Source organism: Tasmannia lanceolata, unplaced genomic scaffold (genome assembly GCF_043159265.1).
Source record: "Tasmannia lanceolata isolate RefF3 unplaced genomic scaffold, GAP_Taslan_0.1 ptg000011l, whole genome shotgun sequence".
NCBI classification, from domain to species: domain Eukaryota; kingdom Viridiplantae; phylum Streptophyta; class Magnoliopsida; order Canellales; family Winteraceae; genus Tasmannia; species Tasmannia lanceolata.
The window spans coordinates 4,717,110-4,738,322 of NW_027518688.1; the positions used below are offsets into that span (position 1 = coordinate 4,717,110).

The window sequence follows — 21,213 nt, forward strand, 5'->3', positions numbered from 1 at the left end:
CTAAATTCTCGGCAAAAAAAACAAACGTAATTTTGAATCATGATTTGCTACCCACCTTATCCAAAGGCTACGTCTCGCCGATCCTTTGCAGTGGTGTGTGTTCAGAGATTTTTCTTATTAGACGTGGTGAAAAACTGGACGAAAATACGATTGCTTGAAAGGTGGCTACCAATAATAAGTACGGAAAGAAGATAGCAATAAGTACCTACATTGGGTGAAAAACTGGACGAAAATACTCTTTTACCATTAACCCCTTTGCTAATATCTAACATCTATCTTTATGAGAAATTATTTGAGGGTAAAATCGTAATCTACATACAAAAAGTACCTACATTGGGTACCTGTCTATGACAATTACGGAAAAAACTACCAAGCAGAGGTAACGACATATGACAATAACGAAAGAAATACTTTATATTACTCATGCAGGAGACTTGCAAAACATTGACGGATTCCGGGCACTTGAAGAGGAACAACCATTATGGAAACCTCTATCGATTGGAGGGCTAGGATCAGCCTATATCGATTGGAGGGCTAGGATCAACCTATGGAAATGATTTTATGGGCACAACTGATTGATGTTGTGTTCCATCACATGGATGGTTTGGATCAACCTATAACCCTCTATAGATCGGAGGGTTCGGATCAACCTATGAAAATTATTTTTGGGGTTCAACCTATGTAGGCAGTGGCCCATCTAATGGACGGTTTGGATCATCTTACGGTATGGGCCATACCGTACATTTTAATAAAGTGAGGAGTGCGATCATCAAAATACAGTGAGTAGTGCCATTGTAAAATATCGAAGTGCGGACATTAGCACTATATATAATTTGAAACCATCGTTGTTACTTGGATGTTCCCACGCGGGTAAGATTGGGTTGGGAAAAATCAACCCGAATTGGAATCGGGTTGGGTTGGGTTGGGCTGTCGGGCAACCCGACCCGACCTGAAACCCGAATTTGGGTTACATTTGAAGAAGCTCTATATGTGTGATCATCAAAATATAGTAATGCGGATAACATTTCCCTTTGTTAATTGTTAGTCCCTGTTTGGTTTGGATTTTCAGAACCGATTGTGAGTTAAAAACTGATTATTGGTGACTCACTATTGGTTCTCAAAATCCAAAACAACCCGGCTTGAGTTGAGGTGGTCAACAATTGGTACCATATCAAATCGGGTCAACCCGACCCAACCCAACCCAACCCGAATTGGAAATCGGGTTGGGTCGGGTTGAGGAAATTGCAAATCGGGTTGGGTCGGGTTGAACCCAGTCGGGTTGGAAATCGTGTTGGGTTGATTTTTCCCAACCCGAACCCGACGGATTCAACCCGAATTTGGGTTGGCTTGGATTGGGAAAAATCAACCCGAATTGGAAATTGGGTCGAGTCGGGCAACCCGACCCGACCTGAAACCCAAATTTGGGTTCCATTTGAAGAAGTTCTGTATGTGTGATCATCGAATATAGTAGTGCGGATAACCTTTCCCTTTGTTAACTGTTAGTCCCTGTTTGGTTTGGATTTTGAGAACCGATATTGAGTTAAAAACTGATTATTGGTGACTCACTATTAGTTCTCAAAATCCAAAACAACCCGGCTTGAGTTGAGGTGGTCAACAATTGGTACCATATCAAATCGGGTCAACCCGACCAAACCCAACCCAACCCAACCCGAATTGGAAATCGGGTTGGGTCGGGTTGAGGAAATTGCAAATCGGGTTGGGTTGGAAAATATGGGTTCCTCAGGGTGGGTCGGGTTGAGACCCAAGTTGCACCCCTAACGATGATGAAAAAACTACTTTTCCTTATTCACGATGTGCGGGTCAAATTACAGAAAGTTTGATATTACAAATGCAGGACACGTGTAAAAATATTGACGAATTCTGGGCACCTTAAGAGGAACAACAATTATGGAAACCTCTATAGATTGGAGGGCTAGGATCAGCCTATGGAAATGATTTTTGGGGCACAATCGATTTATGTTGTGTTCCATCACATGGACGGTTTGGATCAACCTATGATGTGGTCCGTGTATATATATATATATATATATATATATATATATATATATATATATATATATATATGAGGAAACTGTTGGTGAGCTTAAGCTCACCAAACTTATGGTGAGCTAGCTTGCCCAGTCACATGGGTCCCACATTTTGGGGAGTGATCCAAACCATTCATTTGCAAGGCCTTATCATAGATAGGGGGTGTACCAAAAATCAGCTCCATAGGATCATCCTAACCCTTCCAAAAGTGGAGGGCAAAATGGACAGACACTGTTTGCCACAAATCTGCCCATTTTTGCCCTCCACTTTTGGAGGGGTAAGGATGATCCAATGGAGCTGATTTTTTGTACACACCCTATCTATGATAGGGCCTTGCAAATGAATGGTTTTGATCACTACAAAAAGTGTGGGACCCATGTGTTTAGGCCCTCGACCGCACCTAAGCTTAGGTGCGGTCGACCGCACACTCTTATTCCTCATATATATATATATATATATATATATATATATATATATAGCGGGAGGAAAAAGAAATTTCTTTTCTTTTTGGGGCACAACCTATTTAGGCAGTGGCCCATCTAATGGACGGTTTGGATCATCCTATGGTACGGGCCATACCATACATTTTAATAAAGTGAGGAGTGTGATCATCAAAATACGGTGAGTAGTAACATTATAAAATATGGTAGTGAGGACATTAGCATTATATATAATTTGAAACCATCGCTGTTACTTGGATGTTCCCACGCGGGTCAGGTTCAACCCGAATTTGGGTTGAGTTGGGTTGGGAAAAATCAACCCGAATTGGAAATCGGGTTGGGTCGGGTTGGGGTGTCGGGCAACCTGACCCGACCCGAAACCCGAATTTTGATTCCATCTGAAGAAGTTCTGTATATGTGTTTTTCTTTTTCAACATTGAAATAGTCTCCACAGTCCACAATGGACAGTTTGGATAATCCTATGGTGCGAGCCATACGGTACTTTAATAAAGTGAGGAGTGTGATCATCAAAATATAGTAGTGCGGATAACATTTCCCTTTGTTAATTGTTAGTCCCTGTTTGTTTTGGATTTTGAGAACCAACTGTGAGTCAAAAACTGATTATTCGTGACTCACTATTGGTTCTCAAAATCCAAAACAACCCGGCTTCAGTTGAGGTGGTCAACAATTGGTACCATATCAAATCGGGTCAACCCGTCCCAACCCAACTCGAATTGGAAATCGGGTTGGATCGGGTTGAGGAAATTGCAAATCGGGTTGGGTTGGAAAAATGGGTTCCTCGGGTTGGGTCGGGTTGGCCTCAACCCGATCCATCCCGACCCGAGTTGCACCCCTAACGATGACGAAAAAACTACTTTCCCTTATTCACTATGTGAGGGTCAAATTAATATTACGAATGCAAGACACGTGTAAAAATATTGACGAACTGCACACCTTTAAAAATATTTACGAATTCCGGGCACCTTAAGAAGAGCAACATATTATGGAAACCTCTATAGATTGGAGGGCTAGGATCAGCCTATGGAAATGATGTTACGGGCACAACATATTGATGTTGTGTTCCATCACATGGACAGTTTGGATCAACCTATGATCTGGTCCATACAGTTCTTTGTCGGCCCGTGCATCGCACGGGGTTTTTTACTAGTATATATATAGGGAAATGATTTCAGCGCTCCATTGTTTTGATAAACATGCACTCCACTTGTTTGTCGTGTAGTATTTAAAGGTCTTTAAGAGATTTTTGAAAACCGTAATATTCCTCTGACAGCCCTTTAAATACCACACGATAAAAATTGGAGCGCCTTTTATCAAAACATTGGAGTGCAGAAATCATTTCCCTATATATATATGTATATTCATTTCGTACAGAAGTGGAAAAGTTTGCGGCCAGCTGCCAATCTGATGCCAACCCTCCTCCTTCATCCTGGCTTGGGACAGGTTGTGAAAAACACAGGCGGAGTTTAGTTGAATTGAGTTCACACACACACACACACGGGCATCAATATCGATCGCATACCAAAGTAATATGCCTCAAAATCATCTTGTATATTCATACAGCCAAGAAAAAAAATATAGAATCATAAAATAGTTATTTCAACAAATATTTTTGTAGTTCTAAAATATAGGAACAAAGAACATGAACATGATCATAGGAAACAAAACTATAATATCATAGGCATTAATGAAACCATTCTTATGTGAGTTAACTATCACTTTCCTTTGTGTTTGAGTGTGTAATCTATTCTAGATGAGATGCACCATGAATCAATAAGAAAGTAACCCTGTAGTATTACATGTCAAATTGTCAATTAATTTATCCTAGTTTTACAAACTCATTTGCTAACTTAATTTGTTCTTCTCAACCTATTAATTCTCTCTTGTTATAATTTACCCTAAGTTAATAAATCTAAGTAAATCCTTCACGCTAGAAGTCACCTTTCGTAGACATATCGTATTTATGATTTCTCCTCCATTGGTGCTACCCCACCTTTTTACGGATGTCTTCATTTTTAATTCGATCTAACCTTGTGTGGCCACACATCCATTTAAGCATTCTCATCTCCGCTACACTCATCTTATGCACATGCTTCTTCTTGGTGGCCCAACATTCTGAGCCGTACAGCATGGCTGGCCTCACAACTATCTTATAAAACTTTCCCTTCAACTTGGTAGGTATTTTACGATCGCAAAGAACTCCTGAAGCATGCTTCCACTTCTACCAACCTCCTCTTATTCTGTGGTTAACATCCTCTTCAATCTCTCCTTCCTTATGTAGGATTGAACCAAGATAGCGAAAGATATCCCTCTTAGGTACCTCATGTCCATTCATATTTACTACATCGTTGGACCATCCTCCTTACATTACTAAAGGTGCACTCCATATACTCTGTCTCAGTCCTGCTCAGTCTAAAATCTTTGGATTCCAAAGTAGTTCTCCATGGCTCCAACTTAGCATTAACTCCTGCTTTGGCTTCGTCAATTAATACTATGTCATCTTCAAATAACATACACCACGACACCTCGTCTTGGATACCCTCCGTAAGTTCATCCATAACTAGAGTAAAAAGATAAGGTCTTAGAGCTGATCCTTGGTGCGGTCCTATTGTAATTGGAAACTCACTAGACGTGCCATCCGTAGTCCTGGCACTAGTTACTGCTCTGTAGTACATATCCTTAATCATATCAACATATTTAGTAGGCACTTTTGTCCTTTCAAGGACCCACCACATAGCACTCCTAGGAACCCTATCATACGCTTTCTCCAAATCAATGAAAACCATATGAAGGTCATTTTTATTTTCTCTAAATCTCTCAATTAACCGCGAAATCAAGAGGATAACTTTCATTGTCGATCGTCCGAGCATGAAGCTAAACTGATTCTCAGACACCTTAGTCTCTTTTCTTTGTCTATGCTCAATTACCCTCTCCCAAAGCTTCATGGTGTGACTCATTAGGTTAGTTCCTCGATAATTGGTGCAACTCTAGATATCCCCTTTATTCTTATAAATAGGTACTAATTTACTCTTCCTCCACTCACCAGGCATCATCTTAGCCTTCAAATTATTATTAAATAATCTAGTTAACCAAACCAAACACTCATCACCCAAGCATCTCCAAATCTCAATAGGAATACCGCTAGTCCCCATAGCCTTACCTAATTTCATCTTTTTCATAGCTACTCTTACCTCTGATGTTCGGATTCTACGGACAAACCTCCGGTTTTTTACATCAAAAGCGTTATCAAGTTCTCCCAAATTCGCTGCAGGTTCTCCATTAAACAACTTATCGAAGTAACTTCTGTACCTTTCTTTAACCTCGTTTTCTGTTACTAACAATCTTTGATTCTCGTCTTTGATGCATTTTATATGATTCAAGTCCCTGCTCTTCCTTTCTCTCATCTTAGCAAGCTTGTAAACATCTTTTTCACCGTCTTTCGTCCCTAACCTGTGGTACAAATCCTCATAGGCCTTGCCTCTAGCTTCTCTTATTTCCTTCTTAGCTTCTTTTTTAGCCAATTTATACTTCTCAATGTTCTCGTCATTTCTACACTTATGCAAACATTTATAACACTCCCTTTTAGACCTAATCGCCTTTTGGACCTCCTCATTGTACCACCACATATCTTTAGACGGCTGCTCAAGATTCTCCAAGTACCTCTGTAGCCACTTTCCTGATATAACTAGACATCTCATTTCACATAATATTAGTCCCTTCGTCACGACTCCAAGGTTCTTTAAGTAGTTTATCCTTAAACATATTTAGTTTTCCCCCTTTGAGATTCCACCACCTAGTCCTCGGATGTCTAACATCTCTATCTGTTCTCATCCAACGTTTAATGCATATATCCAACACGACCAGCCTATGTTGTGCGACTAAACACTCCCCGGGTATGACTTTACAATCTTTACATGCAGCTTTGTCCTCTCTCCTAGTGAGGATAAAATCTATCTGGCTACAGGTAGTGCCACTGCTAAAGGTTATCAAGTGTGAATCTCTTTTCTTAAAACAAGTATTTGTTAACATCAAATCATATGCTATTGCAAACTCCAAAATATCTTCTCCTGCCTCATTTCTATTACCAAAACCCAGTCCTCTATGAACCCTCTCAAAACCTCCACTAGTTCTTCCTACATGCCCATTTAAATCTCCTCCTATAAATAACTTCTCTCCATGTGGTAATCCTTGACTACTTCATCCATTTCCTCTCAAAATTGCCTCTTAACCGAGTTATTTAATCGTATTTGAGGGGTATACGCACCAATAACATTAATTGTCTCTTCACCTAATCTTAATTTAATTAGAATAATTCTATCACCCTTCCTTTTGACATTTACCACCTCACTTCAAAGGCTCTTATATATTATAATCCCTATACCATTTTTATTCCTCTCATTCCATGTATACCATAATTTAAAACCCGTAGTTTCTATTTCCCTAGATTTTTCTCTCACTCATTTAGTCTCCTGTAGGCAAGCTATATTCTCTCCTTCTACTCATCGTATCAACTAATTCCCTCAGCTTACCTGTTAGGGAACCTATGTTCCAACTCGCTAAACTAATCTTACTCTCTTAAACTTGCTTCCTTGCCCCTCGCACCCGTCCAGTAAACTGCGAGGACCCTTGCTCATTTTTCACCACATTCCGGCGCCGATGTGGCTCGTCGCTAAAGGGGTGACGGCCCAAGACTAACCCTCCTCACCCACCCGGCACCTGCCCATGACCTTTGCTCATTTAACACTACATCTGGGTGCCCATGCAGCGCATCGCTAAGAGGATTATGCCCCAACGAATTTTCTATAGGTTTCATTTCATAGAAAAGTGGCAAAGTTTCCAGCTGATTTTGTGGAAAACAACCCTTAAACACACTGTTTTTGTTGAAAAACAACCATAAAACTAGTTGCAATCATGCCTAGGTATCGTCGCTCTTCATGAAAACATCTTATAAAATTTATATGACAAGTACTCGATGAAACCTCGAAAAAACAGCCACTTTTAAGTGCTGATTTTTATTGAAAATAGCGACAAACCCTTGTAGGAGTCACACACATGGCTTTAAACGAGTAAAAACAAAGAAAGGGCGGCCCAGTGTACGAGGCTCCCGCCATTGCGGGGTCTGGGGAGGCCTAGATGTACGCAGGCTTACCCCTACTTTCCAGAGAGGGTGTTTCCGTGACTCAAACCCATGACCACTAGGTCACAATGGAGCAACCTTACCGTTGCGCCAAGGCTCGCCCTCTTAAACGAGTAAAAACAAAACCACCAAAATCTAGGTTTCATTCAAAGTTGATTTTCATAAAGAAAATACAATATCTATGTAGATTTTTGGTCAAAAAACCTTAAAGAATAATGTCAAAACAAGTTTTCCCAATCCAAAATCATCAAGAAGCACATCCAGAACCTTTAAATAAGTGAGAACAAACAAAATAAAAAACACATAAATTCGAACAAGAATTACAAAAATTTGGGTTTTCGGGCACTTACTCGAAGAAGAAAAATCGGATCAAAGAAAAGGGCACTCACCCTCATTACCTGCAAAATCTGTGAGTAGTAACTGAATCACAGCAAGCTCTCTTAGTGGGATCACACAATAAGCGTAAACAATGATGAAATTTTATTATAAAAATGTTTCTTATGACAATCAACTAATAGGCAATGGAATAGGAATAGGAACATGAGAATAACAGTAAGAGTGTCATAACGATAGCAAGAACATGAGAGCAAATAAAAGGGGTTACCAACCAATCATGGTACAAGTAGATATACGGGTCTAATCCAGTTCATCATAAGTAAATACAAGTAGATATAGCGTCTAATCCAGTTCATCATAAGTAAATACACGGCCATCAATATCCATCACATATAGAAATATGTGGCTCAAAATCATCGTATATATATACTAGTAAAATACCCCGTGCGATGCACGGGCCGACAAAGAACTGTACGGACCACATCATCGGTTGATCCAAACCGTCCATGTGATGGAACACAACATCAATAGGTTGTGCTCGTAAGATCATTTCCATAGGCTGATCCTAGCCCTCCAATCTATAACGGTTTCCATAATAATTAAAAAAGCATAAAGGACGGGGGTAGAATTGAAATTGTGTGGCTTTAATGGGTGCCTTTGTTAAAAAGCACAAAGGAGGGGGTAGGATTGAAAATATGCGGGTTGAATGGGTGCCTATGTTAAAAAAAGTCAAAAAAAAGTGATGTGCAATTCTCATAGAATTTTGGGAGAAATTCAAATAATTCTCTCATTTTCTCTTCTGCTATATATATATACTAGTGGGATACCCCGTGCGATGCACGGGGAGTGGGAAAACATTATATTTAACTTCTCATGATAGACAATAGAGAAACTACATATTACAGAAACCTTATAGATCGGAGGGTTGCGATCATCCCATCGAAATGATCTTGGGGGCACAACCTATTTGCGTCGTGGCCCATCAAATGGAGGGCTTGGATCATCCTATGGTGTTGACCTCAAACTTAATTTGAAAAATCTGGGTGGGGCCTACAATTTGGCCTTAATGTTAATGCACGACCTACACCATAGGATGATCGAAACCATTCATTTGATGGGCCACAATGTAAATAGGTCGTGCCCAAGGTTTTAAATCTCGGTTTCGGTACGAAATTTCGGACGAAATCTTGTAAAAATTTCACCGAAATTTCCGAAACGGTTCACTGAAATTTCCGAAATTTCGGGTGAAATTTTGTACTTCACCGAAACGTTTCACCAAAATTTCCGATCTTACCGAAACGAAACGTTTCGGCCGAAATTTCCGAAACGTTTCGGCGAAGTTTGGTACTTTTTCGACTCACTGTGAATTTCGTTTCGTTTTCCACCGAAACCGAAATATTTCGGCCGAAATTTAAAACCATGGTCGTGCCCCAAAAATCATTTCCATTGGATGATCACAACTCTCCAATCTATAGAGGTTTCCGTAATATGTAGTTTTTCTTTAGATCGGAGGGCTATGATTATCAAATGGAGGGTTTGGATCATGGGGTGGTGCGTAAAATTCATTTTGAAAAATACAGGTGGGGCCTACCTCGTGCAAAGATTTGAAGAAATTAATATTTGGGCCCACCAACTGTGGGGGATAGACCGGTTCAAATATTTGAAGAGATTAATTTTTGGGCCCATCAAAAAGATTTTGAAAAATATGGGAGGGTTTGACTGACCCGTAATGGTCCGGGTGACACGGGCCAGGTCAAAATGACCGGGGAAAAATTACGGGTCAATAGTCTTGGACCCATACCCGGCCCAAGAACTGTACGGACCACATCACAGGTTGATCCAAACCGTCCATGTGATGGAACACAACATCAACAGGTTGTGCCCTAGAAATCATTTCCATACACTGATCCTAGCCGTCCAATCTATAGAGGTTTCCATAATATGTTGTCCTTCTTACATTGGATGGTTAAGATCACCCTATGAATTTTTCATTACAAATGCATAAAGGAGTAAGATTGAAATTATGTGGCTTTCATGGGTGCCTTAGTTAAAAAGCATAAAGGAGGGGGTATGATTGAAATTATGTGGCTTTAACAGGTGCCTTTCTTAGAAAGCATAAAGGAGGGGGTAGGATTGTAAATATGTGGGTTGAATGGGTGCCTTTGTTAAAAAAAGTCAAAAAAAGTGATATGTAATTCTCACAGATTTTTTGGGAGAAATTGAAATAATTCCCTTAGTTTCCATTCCTATATATATATATATATATATATATATATATATATATATATGAGGAAAGTGTTGGTGAGCTTAAGCTCACCAAACTTATGGTGCGCTTAAGCTCCCAATCACATGGGTCCCACATTTCCTGTGGTGATCCAAACCATTCATTTGCAAGGCCCTATCATAGATAGGGTGTGTACCAAAAATCAGCTCGATAGGATCATCCTAACCCCTCATTTGTGGAGGTAAAAATGGGCAGATTTGTGGACAAACAATGTCTGTCCATTTTGACCACCACAAATGGATGGGTTAGGATGATCCTATGGATCTGATTTTTGGTACACACCCCATCTATGTAAGGGCCTTTCAAATGAATGCTTTGGATCATCCTAATAAAGTGGGCCCCCATGTGATTGGGCGCTTAAGCTCACCAACACTTTCCTCTCTCTCTCTCTCTCTCTCTCTCTCTATATATATATATATATATATATATATATATATATATATGAGGAAAATGATTGTGCGCTCTAGCGCATATAGCTTATTTGTGCTTGAGGGTACAAAATTCATTTGGGCCCACAATGTTAGGATGATCAAAAGCTTTCATTTGAAAGGCCCTTGCATAGATAGGGTGTGTACAAAAAGTCAGCTCCATAGGATCATCCTAACCCATCCGAAAGTGGAGGGCAAAATGGACAGACTCTGTTCGTCCACAAATCTGCCCATTCTGCCCTCCACTTTTGGATGGGTTAGGATGATCCTATGGAGTTGATTTTTTGTACCCACCCTATCTATGTAAGGGCCTTGCAAATGAGTGGTTTGGATCACCACAAAATATGTATATATATATATATATATATATATATATATATATATATATATATATATGAGCAATGATAGATGCAAGGGAGCCCTTGCATAAAGAACCGTAAAAGGGCCCGTGATTGGTTCCACGTCATTGAGTGTAACCGAATTTACGTTTTCAACTGTTTTTAAACGGTTACACTCAATGGCGTGGAACCAATCAAGGGCCCTTTTTAGCTCTTTATGCAAGGGCTCCCTTGCATCTATCATTCCTATATATATATATATATATATCAAAAAAGTGTTCCTGCGCTCGAGCGTAGATAGCTTATCTTGCGCTTAAGTGCAAAAAAATCTTGTGGGCTCACATTTTTGGGGTGATCCAAAGCCTTCGTTTTAAAGGCCCTTGCATAGATAGGGTGTGTACAAAAAATCAGCTCCATAGGATCATCCTAACCCATCCAAAAGTGGAGGGCAAAATGGACAGGCATTGTTTGTCCACAAATCTGCCCATTTTGCCCTCCACTTTTGGATGGTTAAGATGATCCTATTGAGCTAATTTTTTGTGCCCACCCTATCTATATATGGGCCTTGCAAATGAATGGTTTGGATCACCACAAAAAATGTGGGACCCATGTGTTTTGTCCCTCGAGCGCATATAAGCTTGTATGCACTTGAGCGCACAATCATTTTCCTCTCTCTCTCTCTCTCTCTCTCTCTATATATATATATATATATATATATATATATATATATATATGTATATATATATCAAAAAAGTGTTCCTGCGCTCGAGCGCAGATAGCTTATATGTGCTCAAGTACAAAAAAATCATGTGGGTCCACATTTTTGGGGTGATCCAAAGCATTCATTTGGAAAGCCCTTCCATAGATAAGGTGTGTACCAAAAATCAGATCCATAGGATCATCCTAACCCATCCAAAAATGAAGGGAAATGAATGCTTTGGATGGGTGAGGATGATCCTATGGATCTGATTTTTTGTGGACAACCTATTTAGGTAAGGGCCTTCTAAATGAATGCTTTGGATCACCCAAAAAATGTGGGCCCACCCTGTTTTTTGCACTCGAGCGCAGATAAGCTTATTTGAGCTCGAGCGCAGGAACAATAAGCCCTATATATATATATATATATATATATATATATATAAAACAAACGGGCATTAATATCCATCGCATACCGAAGTAATGCTGCTCAAAATCATCTTGTGTATTCATACGGCCAACAAAAAAATATAGAATCATAAAACAATTATTTCAATAGATATTTTGGCAGTTCTAAAATGTAGGAACGAAGAACATGAACATAATCATAGGAAACAAAACTATAATATCAAAGCCATTAATGAAACCATTATTGTGTGAGTCAACTATCACTTGCCTTTGTGTTTGAGTGTGGAATCTATATGAGATGCTCTATGAATCAATCAGAAAGTAACCCTGTAATATTACATGTCAAAGTGTCAATTAATTTTCCCAAGTGTTACAAACTCATCCGTAACTTAATTTGTTCTTCTCAACCTATTAATTCTCTCTTGTTATAATTTATCCTAAGTTACTGATATATATAAATCTAGGTAAATCCTTTACCCTAGAAGTCACCTTCGTAGGTATATCGTATTTATGAGTTATGATTTATTCTTATAAAAATCCATCAAAACTTGAATTTACAACCCTAAGTAATGATTTATGAAAAGAATCTCCAATTACGACCCAAAACTTTGCTTAAAAGGACTGATTTTACAAAAATACTTAATACTTTACATTTTACACATCCACAAGGGTGTTTGTACACAAAATCAATATCCATTTATTGTTAGAATACAAGTAAAGGGGCTCTTTTTTTATAAAACAGTTGACACGACGTTTTAAAAGTACATAAATAGGGCTGATTACGTGTAGATCTATATTAGATCTACATCAATGAAAGGGAAATATTGAACATCATGGATCCTGAAGAATATATACTAAGGCTTGTCACATAAAAGTGTCAAACAGTCTTGTTAATGTGTTAGGCACACATAACCGTCCAACAGTTTAGTTAAGGTGTTAGTCACACACAACCTATCTTTCTAAAAAGCAAAAATCATATCATGATTGCCTCGTATGAAAATACCTTATCAAGAAAATATAAACAATGTCACATCCACTCTGTTTTAGATTCTGAGTGAGCTGTTAATCCCATAATTTCTGATTGGTATTATTTAATTCAATTTTTAAAAACTTGGACAGGGACATGCACTCTCCCAATGCCTAGACTGTTGAGCCATCCGGTCAATGACTAACCCAGACATCGTTGAGTGTGTGGAGCTACCAGTTACTCCAAAACCTTAAGCTGTTTGGGAAGGAATTATTTAATCTTTTATACTTTGAGGTTTGAACTCAGGACCTTTGCTCTGAGACCATGTAAAACAACCAATTACTCCAAAAGCTTAAGCTGTTGGAGGTGTTATTTAATCTTTTATACTTTAACAGAGTGGATTAAGTTTTTTGTCGACTTGGCCATTCTTTTTGTATTCCCTCGAGTAGAGACAAAATGAGTTGACTCGTCCGAGTTATTGATTTGTTGGACAAGTTCTTAAACCCGATTCGAAGTACAAACCGTTTTTTTTTTTTTTTTCTAAATCATAACTGGTACTTTTACCCAAAACCTACTTAATTGATGTTAGAATATTGCTTAGATGTTGGCCTCCCAACTAATAGCTTAAACCAAATCAGTTCAGATGCATATTCATTTCAGCTTTGGAAAAATATTAATATTATTATTCATTCTACTTCTAATTGAAGTGCTTTCGCAATGTCTGACTGTCATTTTTTACCTTTATTCTCCCTTGACAGATTAATCAACGAAGGGAAGCTAATGGATGCACTTGCCCTTTCGGACCGCTGTTTATGTGATGGTGCCTCTGATTCGTTACTTCAATTACTGATCGAACGTGGAGAGGAAAGTAACTCAATCTCTGGTCAACCTCAAGGTTACGGAACACATAATTTTTGTAGCAACAGTTGGCAGTACTGTCTACGGCTGAAAGACAAACAACTCGCAGCAAGACTTGCCCTCAAGTACGTGAAATTCATAAAAGATGTTTCCTGTATAATATTACAATCATAGTTCACTTTGTTTCATACTAACTTAAGTTGGTTAAATTGAGTTTGGGGTGGTACGGTTTAGTTATTTTTTCTTTATTCAGTGTCATGATCTCAGAATTCAGGCCCCACCAAATGTCATAGTGTATAGGATCGGTAAGAGAAATAGAAGAAAGGGGAGAAAAAGAGAAGAAGAAGAGAATAGAAGAAGAAGAAGAGAAGAAGAGTAGGAGAAGAAGAGAATAGAAGAAGAATAGGGGAGGAAGAAGAAGAAATTAGGGGAGAAGAGAAGAATAGAGGAATTTGAGGGAGAAGAAGAGAAGTACCTGAGAAGAGAGAAGAAACCTATAGAGGGGAGGAGCCAATCAATCTTTATTCAATAATCATCGAAGTTAATAATTCTTAATACAATGAGGCTTATATATAGGCAATGAGATGGAAATAAAATTCCATGGAAAATAAAAGTTCTAACAACTAAAAACATGAAAACTAGAATCTAAATAACATGAAAATAAATTCCTAAACTAAATAGCATGGAAATGAAAATCCTAATGGGCAAATATGCCATTTATTGGCCTATTATCCGCATCATTCTCCTCCGCTTGAAAAGAACTCGACGTTGAGTTCTAGTCCGCCTGGATTAAATATGTAAACGACCCACTCAACCAGCATGTGTCGAAACTGTCAGAAGCACTCGGGATGTCTACTGCACATGATAACCGTGAGAGTAGCCTTAAATACCGGTGGAACGAGAGGGAAGAAATCGCCCATGTAGAATCATAATAACGCAACCCACACCGAAGAAGCAAACTGGCTGGAAAGATAGCAACGTACTCCTCTTGGGTGGGTGGTACTGGCATGACCGCTATGGACAATACCAATCCATGACTAGGCTCAATAAGGTCATCATCCACTGGTATCACATCTGGTGCAATCGAATCAACAACAAAGTCATCTGCTAGAATCATATCTGGCATAGTCATATTAGGCGGGCAATCCTCCTAATCAATCTGCATCACAAGCGCCTCTGTGGTAGTACAAATCTCGACAATCTGCTCAATCGGCGCAAAGATAGTGCAATCCTCAACAATATGCTCTTGAACATCTGTCTCAAGTAATGGCTCGTCAAACAAGACACTCGCCGCGGAATTATGACAGTGCTCAGTCAACTCTGTCAATGGAACAACCTCACATGGCTCTACCACAATGTCTACCTGGACTGTGGAAGTGGCCAGCTGTCGCTCTAGATGCTCGGCAAGCAGTCCTTTGGAAATATCTGAATTGTCATACTCATCGTCGTTGGCCTCATTAGTCACTATACTCTCTGGCTCTATATCAGAGATCTCTGACTCAGTATCTGCCATCATGGACTCAGTATCTGATATAATCAATGACTCAATTATAATGATCTCATCAACACCGGGGAAGAGAGGAGAAGAAACCTGTACAGGGGAGAAGCCAATCAATCTTCATTTAATAATTATCAAAGTTAATAATTCTTAATACAATGAGGCCTATATATACGCAATGGGATGGAAATAAAATTCCATGGAAAAAAAGTCCTAACAACTAAAAACATGGAAATAAGTATCCTAGAATCTAAATAACATGAAAATAAATTGCTAAACTAAATAACATGGAAATAAAAATCCTAATGGGCAAATATGCCTATTATCTGCATCACATAGTGATGTGACTGTTATGCTAGTTTGGCCACTTCCCGGGGTTATTGAATTCTCAGTTCCACTTGATTCCACTTTTACTAACTGTTATCATAGTTCAATTCATTTCATAGTAACTTAAGTTGGTTCCATTGAGTTTGGGGTGGTATGGATTAGTTATTTTCTCTTTAGTCACTATCATGCTTTCTCTATGATCTCAGAATTCATGCCCCACCAAATGTCATTGTGATACGACTGTTATGCTAGTTTAGCCAGTTCCCGAGGTTATTGAATTCTCAGTTCCACTTGATTCCATTTATTCTAACCGTTAACTGTGGCTTAATCTGGTCCGAAGAAATGGGAAATAGATATGGCGTTGGATTTTCCTTTCAATTTATGATTGTTCAAATAATGAGATTACCATAAAACTTCTGTATTCATTTATTTCTATGGTCACAGTTAAATCATGATTTCATAACCTTGGCATGTATTTTTTTCAGGTTTCTGCACAGGTGGGAGCTTGATGCTGCTATGGACGTACTCACTATGTGCAGTTGCCACTTGCCTCAAACCGATCCTGTTAAGATTGAGGTATTCATTAATTAGATTTTGCTTTTTATTATGCCTTCGACTTCTGTATCATAGACTTGTTTGATGAACCCTGCATAAGCTTTGGTAATTCTTTTCTTTTCATTTACTTTGATTTGTATTGTCAGGATTGGTCATTATGTATCCTAATGACAGAATCATTTGGACATTTTTAGGTCTTGCAAATGAGACAAGCTCTGCAAAGATACAATCACATACTATGTGCGGATGACCATCATAGCAGCTGGCAAGAGGTGATAATAGTTCTTGATATCTTGGAAATCATTGCCAACCCATTATAGACCTTGTAACATTCCTCGCATGTGTGGTTTTAAATTTCGGCCGAAATACCAAAATTTTGGATTTCGGTTGGGTCTGAAACCGAAATTCCCCGAACCCGAAATTTCAGATTTTTCCCAAATTTCGGCATGAGTTTCGGAAATTTCGGCTAGAATTTGATTTTTTTTTTTTCAAAAATATATTATTCTTCTGAAATTTCAGCCGAAATTACCTAAATTTTGAAATAATAAATTAATTTTTTTTATTTACTGGATTTTGGCCAAAATTTCATTTTCTGCCAAAACCGAAACCGAAATTTAAATCCATGCTCGCATGCCATAAACATTCTCTTAAAATCTAAAAAAAATTGCTCGATGCTTTTCTTATTTTTTTGACTTTGTCAGGTTCAAGCTGAATGTAAGGAAGATCCCGAAGGCTTGGCACTGAGATTAGCTGGCAAAGGTGCTGTTTCGGCTGCTCTAGAAGTAGCTGAAAGTGCAGGCTTATCCATAGATTTACGAAGAGAACTGCAAGGACGGCAACTTGTGAAGCTGCTTACTGCCGACCCTCTTAGTGGTGGGGGCCCCGCAGAAGCCTCACGGTTTCTTTCTTCATTACGTGATTCTGATGATGCTCTACCTGTTGCAATGGGTGCGATGCAGCTGTTGTCTGACCTGCGCTCAAAGCAACTTCTGGTATCAGATTGTTCCCTACTGCAAAAATTCATGTACTCATACACATGGTTTTAAATCTCAGCCGAAATACCGAAATTTCGGTTGGGACCAAAACTGAAACCACCAAAATTCAAAATTTCGGCCGAGTTGAAATTTCGGTAATTTCGGCCGAAATTTCGGGAAAATGTGATTTTTTAAATTTTTTCCAAAATATCGGCCGAAATTTCGCTACAATAATGAAATTTGCTTTTCCTTTTTACCAAACTTCCATTTCGGTATTTCGGCCGAAATTTCGGTTTCGGCTATGTCCGAAATTTGGGTTTCAGACATAGGCTATGTCCGAAACCGAAACCGAAATTTAGATCCTTGCTTTTACACAACAGTTTTTCTTTCCTCTATAAGGCTTCTTTCCCTCTGTGAAGGTTCATTTTTTCCTGAAGCGGAGAGCTGGAAATCTGTCTGATGCAGAAGTTGCCCGTCTTAATTCATGGGCATTGGGACTTCGTGTTCTGGCAGCTTTACCATCCCCATGGCAGCAGCGTTGTTCTGCTTTGCATGAACATCCTAATTTGATTCTAGAAGTTCTGTTGATGAGGAAGCAACTACACTTTGCTTCTTTGGTACTACCCTGCTCTCCTTAGTTTGAAAAATCGGTTGTTTGGCATACAATCCCTTTTTTATGAAAAGAAGTGTTCCCTAGTGATAATACCCTATGTCACAAATATTGTGATCGGGAATTTCTCGGGAAGGGAAAATCTCAGGATATATTAATCTTTTTTATTTTTCAGTTTTATATCGCAAAAAATGATATAATAAAATTATTTAAAAGGGTGTTGCTAGCCACTTTTGTGGAAAGCCATTTTGCGCCAGGCTTTTGCATGTGATGACAGCCGCACATGTTGACTTTTTGGCTGATTTTTTCTTACTCATATATTTCATCTGACATGGCTCTCATCACATGCAAATCCCAGGCGCGAAATGGCTTTCTGCGAAAGTGGCTAGCAAATCTCTATTTAAAAATATATAAATTAAGAAAAAATGAAACAAATTGTAAATATATCGGAAAAATATCGTGATATTATCGCGGTAAATGAAAATATCGCTATATTTTTTAAATTCTCGGGATTATTATGGGATTTTATTGTTTTATCAAAATATTGCGATAAAATTGCTATATTTTGAAAATATAACGACATAAGGGAAGGAATTTTGACGTCATGTAACTCGTTTCTTCAAACCCAAACTGTGCCCCTAAAGCAAAAGTCATGCCGTATTCTTCCGAAATCTAATTCTGATCTTAGATCACTTAAATTAAGTTCTTATAACATTTGCAGATCTTAAAAGAGTTTCCTTCCTTGAGGGACAATGATCTAATTCTCAAATATTCAGCCAAAGCAATTGCTGTCAGTGTTAGTTCCCCTTCAAGAGAGCGGGTATCCATTTCAGGGTCAAGAGCAAAGCAGAAAACAAAAGCAGGCATGCCTGCTAGGTCGAACTTCACAAATAGTCTCAATAACTTGCAGAAAGAGGCTCGTCGAGCATTTTCTTGGACTCCTCGTGATACTGGAATCAAAATAGCTCCAAAAGAAGTTTACCGAAAAAGAAAGAGCTCGGGATTGACACCATCCGAAAGAATTGCTTGGGAAGCAATGTCGGGTATCCAGGAGGATTGTGTATACTCGGCAGATGGACAGGAACGTTTCCCCTCATTTTCAATTTCCGAGGAATGGGTGCTCACAGGAGATCCGATTAAGGATGATGCCGTTCGCTTATCTCACCGATATGAAAGTGCTCCGGATATAATTCTTTTCAAGGTACAGTATACAGGCCATAGTTTCACTTGATTGCTACATTCCCGGCTAGTTGCATGGTTATAGTGTCCAACTTTAACTTTTTTATTGAAGGGTGTGTTTTGTTTCACAAAATCTCGTTAGCCGTCAGAATTTGGCTTGGATTTGGATTGTTCCCCTCCTTATGACATGGATTCCGTGTCCCCTCCTTATGGCTTTTAGACCAAATTCTTCCAAATGCAAGGAATTTTGGGAGAATTCCCTAGGGAATGATGCTCTCTCTCTCTCTCTCGCCCTATATTGGTAATGACACCCCTACTTATTCTCCTACTCTCTGAGTATATGCCGCGCAACCAAACACTACTTACATTGTTCCCCGAGGTAATTCCAGACAAATCATAATGCTTGTCTCCTCCCTTTTGACTTCTTATTCCACAACTCTCCGAGCCACCCCTACGCAAGCAAACATACCCGAAGTGCTGGGTAGCATATAATCCTCATAGAATCAATAAAACTACTCAATTGGTTGTCTGTTCTCACTCATTCTAACATGTGCATATTATCCAAGTAACCAAACAATTTTAGAATACTCACCTTAGTTGTCCCTAGAAACTCTGTACCCATTATTTCATTCTTGTAGATTGGCCTTTTAAATTGACCCATGTATGCTACATGAGAAATTCCCTATCTAACTTTAGTGTTTTGAAATGCGTAACCTACGTTTTGTAATTAGTTTGTGATTACGTATGGTATTGTCAATCTCTGCTGAAATTGAGGGTTTCCTGTTTCTAGGTACTGCTGTCTTTATGCAGCGATGAGTCTGTATCTGCCAAAGGTGGTCTGGACTTATGTATTACTCAGATGAAGAATATTTTGAGCTCCCAGCAATTGCCTCTACACGCATCTATGGAGACTCTTGGTCGAGCATACCATGCAACTGAAACTTTTGTGCAGGTTCATCCTTTCTATGTCACAAATATCGTTCTTGGGAATTTCTCGGCAAGGGAAAATCTCAGGATATATAATTTTTTGTTTCAGGTTTATATTGGGAAGAAAATGAAAAAATAAATTTATTTAAAAAATATAAAATTTAAGAAAAAATATAAAATAAAAAATCATAACTATCGGGATAATATCGTGATATTATCGCGATATTTTATGATGAAAATTAAAATATTCCTATATTTTTAAAGTCTCAGGATTATTTCGGGATTTTGTCATTTTATCAAAATGTCACATTAAAAAATGCGATATTTTGAAAATTATTAAACAACCAGTTACTCCAAAAGCTTAAGCTATTGGAGAAAGTTGTTATTTATCTTTTATACTTTAACACTCCCCTGCACGTGTGGCTCACTTGGCAAACAGGTGGCACATGTGGTCCCACTTTGGGCCGACCATTGCATGTTGATTTTTGATATCTGGGAGATATGAACTCGAGAGCTTTGGCTCTGATACCATGTTAAACAACTAGTTACTCCAAAAGCTTAAGCTATTGGAGAAAGGCGTTATTTATCTTTTATACTTTAACAAAAATATTGGAGATATTTGTGGCAGAGCCTCCTTTTAACGTGAATGCTGTTGTTTACGCTGAAAATGACATAACTTGTCCATGATCCATATGTGCAGGCATTGCTTTATGCGAAAACTCAGCTTAGAAAACTTGCTGAGAGTGGTGACTTGTCAAACAATTCGGAAAGAAGTAGGGATGCTGACGAGGTGTCTTCTGATGCCGGCAGCTCTAGTGTCGGTAGTCAATATACGGATGAGCTGTCCGAACTTGTGTCACAAGCTGATATCTGGCTAGGACGTGCTGAGTTGCTTCAGAGTCTTCTGGGTTCAGGAATTGTTGTTTCTCTAGATGACATTGCTGACAAAGAGTCATCTGCACGTCTACGTGATAGGTTAATTGAAGACGAACGGTATAGCATGGCTGTGTATACATGCAAAAAGTGCAAGGTAGGACATAGCATGGCTGTGTATACAAAACTGAAATTTCGATCGAAATTTTGGAAAAAAATTTAAAAAATTACATTTTTCCGAAATTTCGGCCGAAACTTGGGATTCTTGCCGAAATTTAGGATTTAGGTGGGAAATTTTAACCGAAATTTTG

At 38.7% G+C, this 21,213-nt stretch overlaps 1 protein-coding gene across 4 annotated transcripts in view; it reads left to right on the forward strand.

Annotated features, from left to right (window-relative positions):
• The window catches only part of LOC143886379 (zinc finger FYVE domain protein), a 129,607-nt gene that overhangs the window by 71,543 nt on the left and 36,851 nt on the right, over positions 1-21,213 (forward strand). For all 4 annotated transcript variants that reach the window (XM_077390326.1, XM_077390325.1, XM_077390324.1 and 1 more), the window contains 8 exons: positions 13,860-14,084; positions 16,270-16,360; positions 16,534-16,611; positions 17,041-17,331; positions 17,733-17,930; positions 18,645-19,124; positions 19,893-20,054; positions 20,730-21,059. In XM_077390326.1, the coding sequence (XP_077246441.1) occupies positions 13,860-14,084; positions 16,270-16,360; positions 16,534-16,611; positions 17,041-17,331; positions 17,733-17,930; positions 18,645-19,124; positions 19,893-20,054; positions 20,730-21,059 (1,855 nt within the window). The remainder of the gene's footprint in view (positions 1-13,859; positions 14,085-16,269; positions 16,361-16,533; positions 16,612-17,040; positions 17,332-17,732; positions 17,931-18,644; positions 19,125-19,892; positions 20,055-20,729; positions 21,060-21,213) is intronic.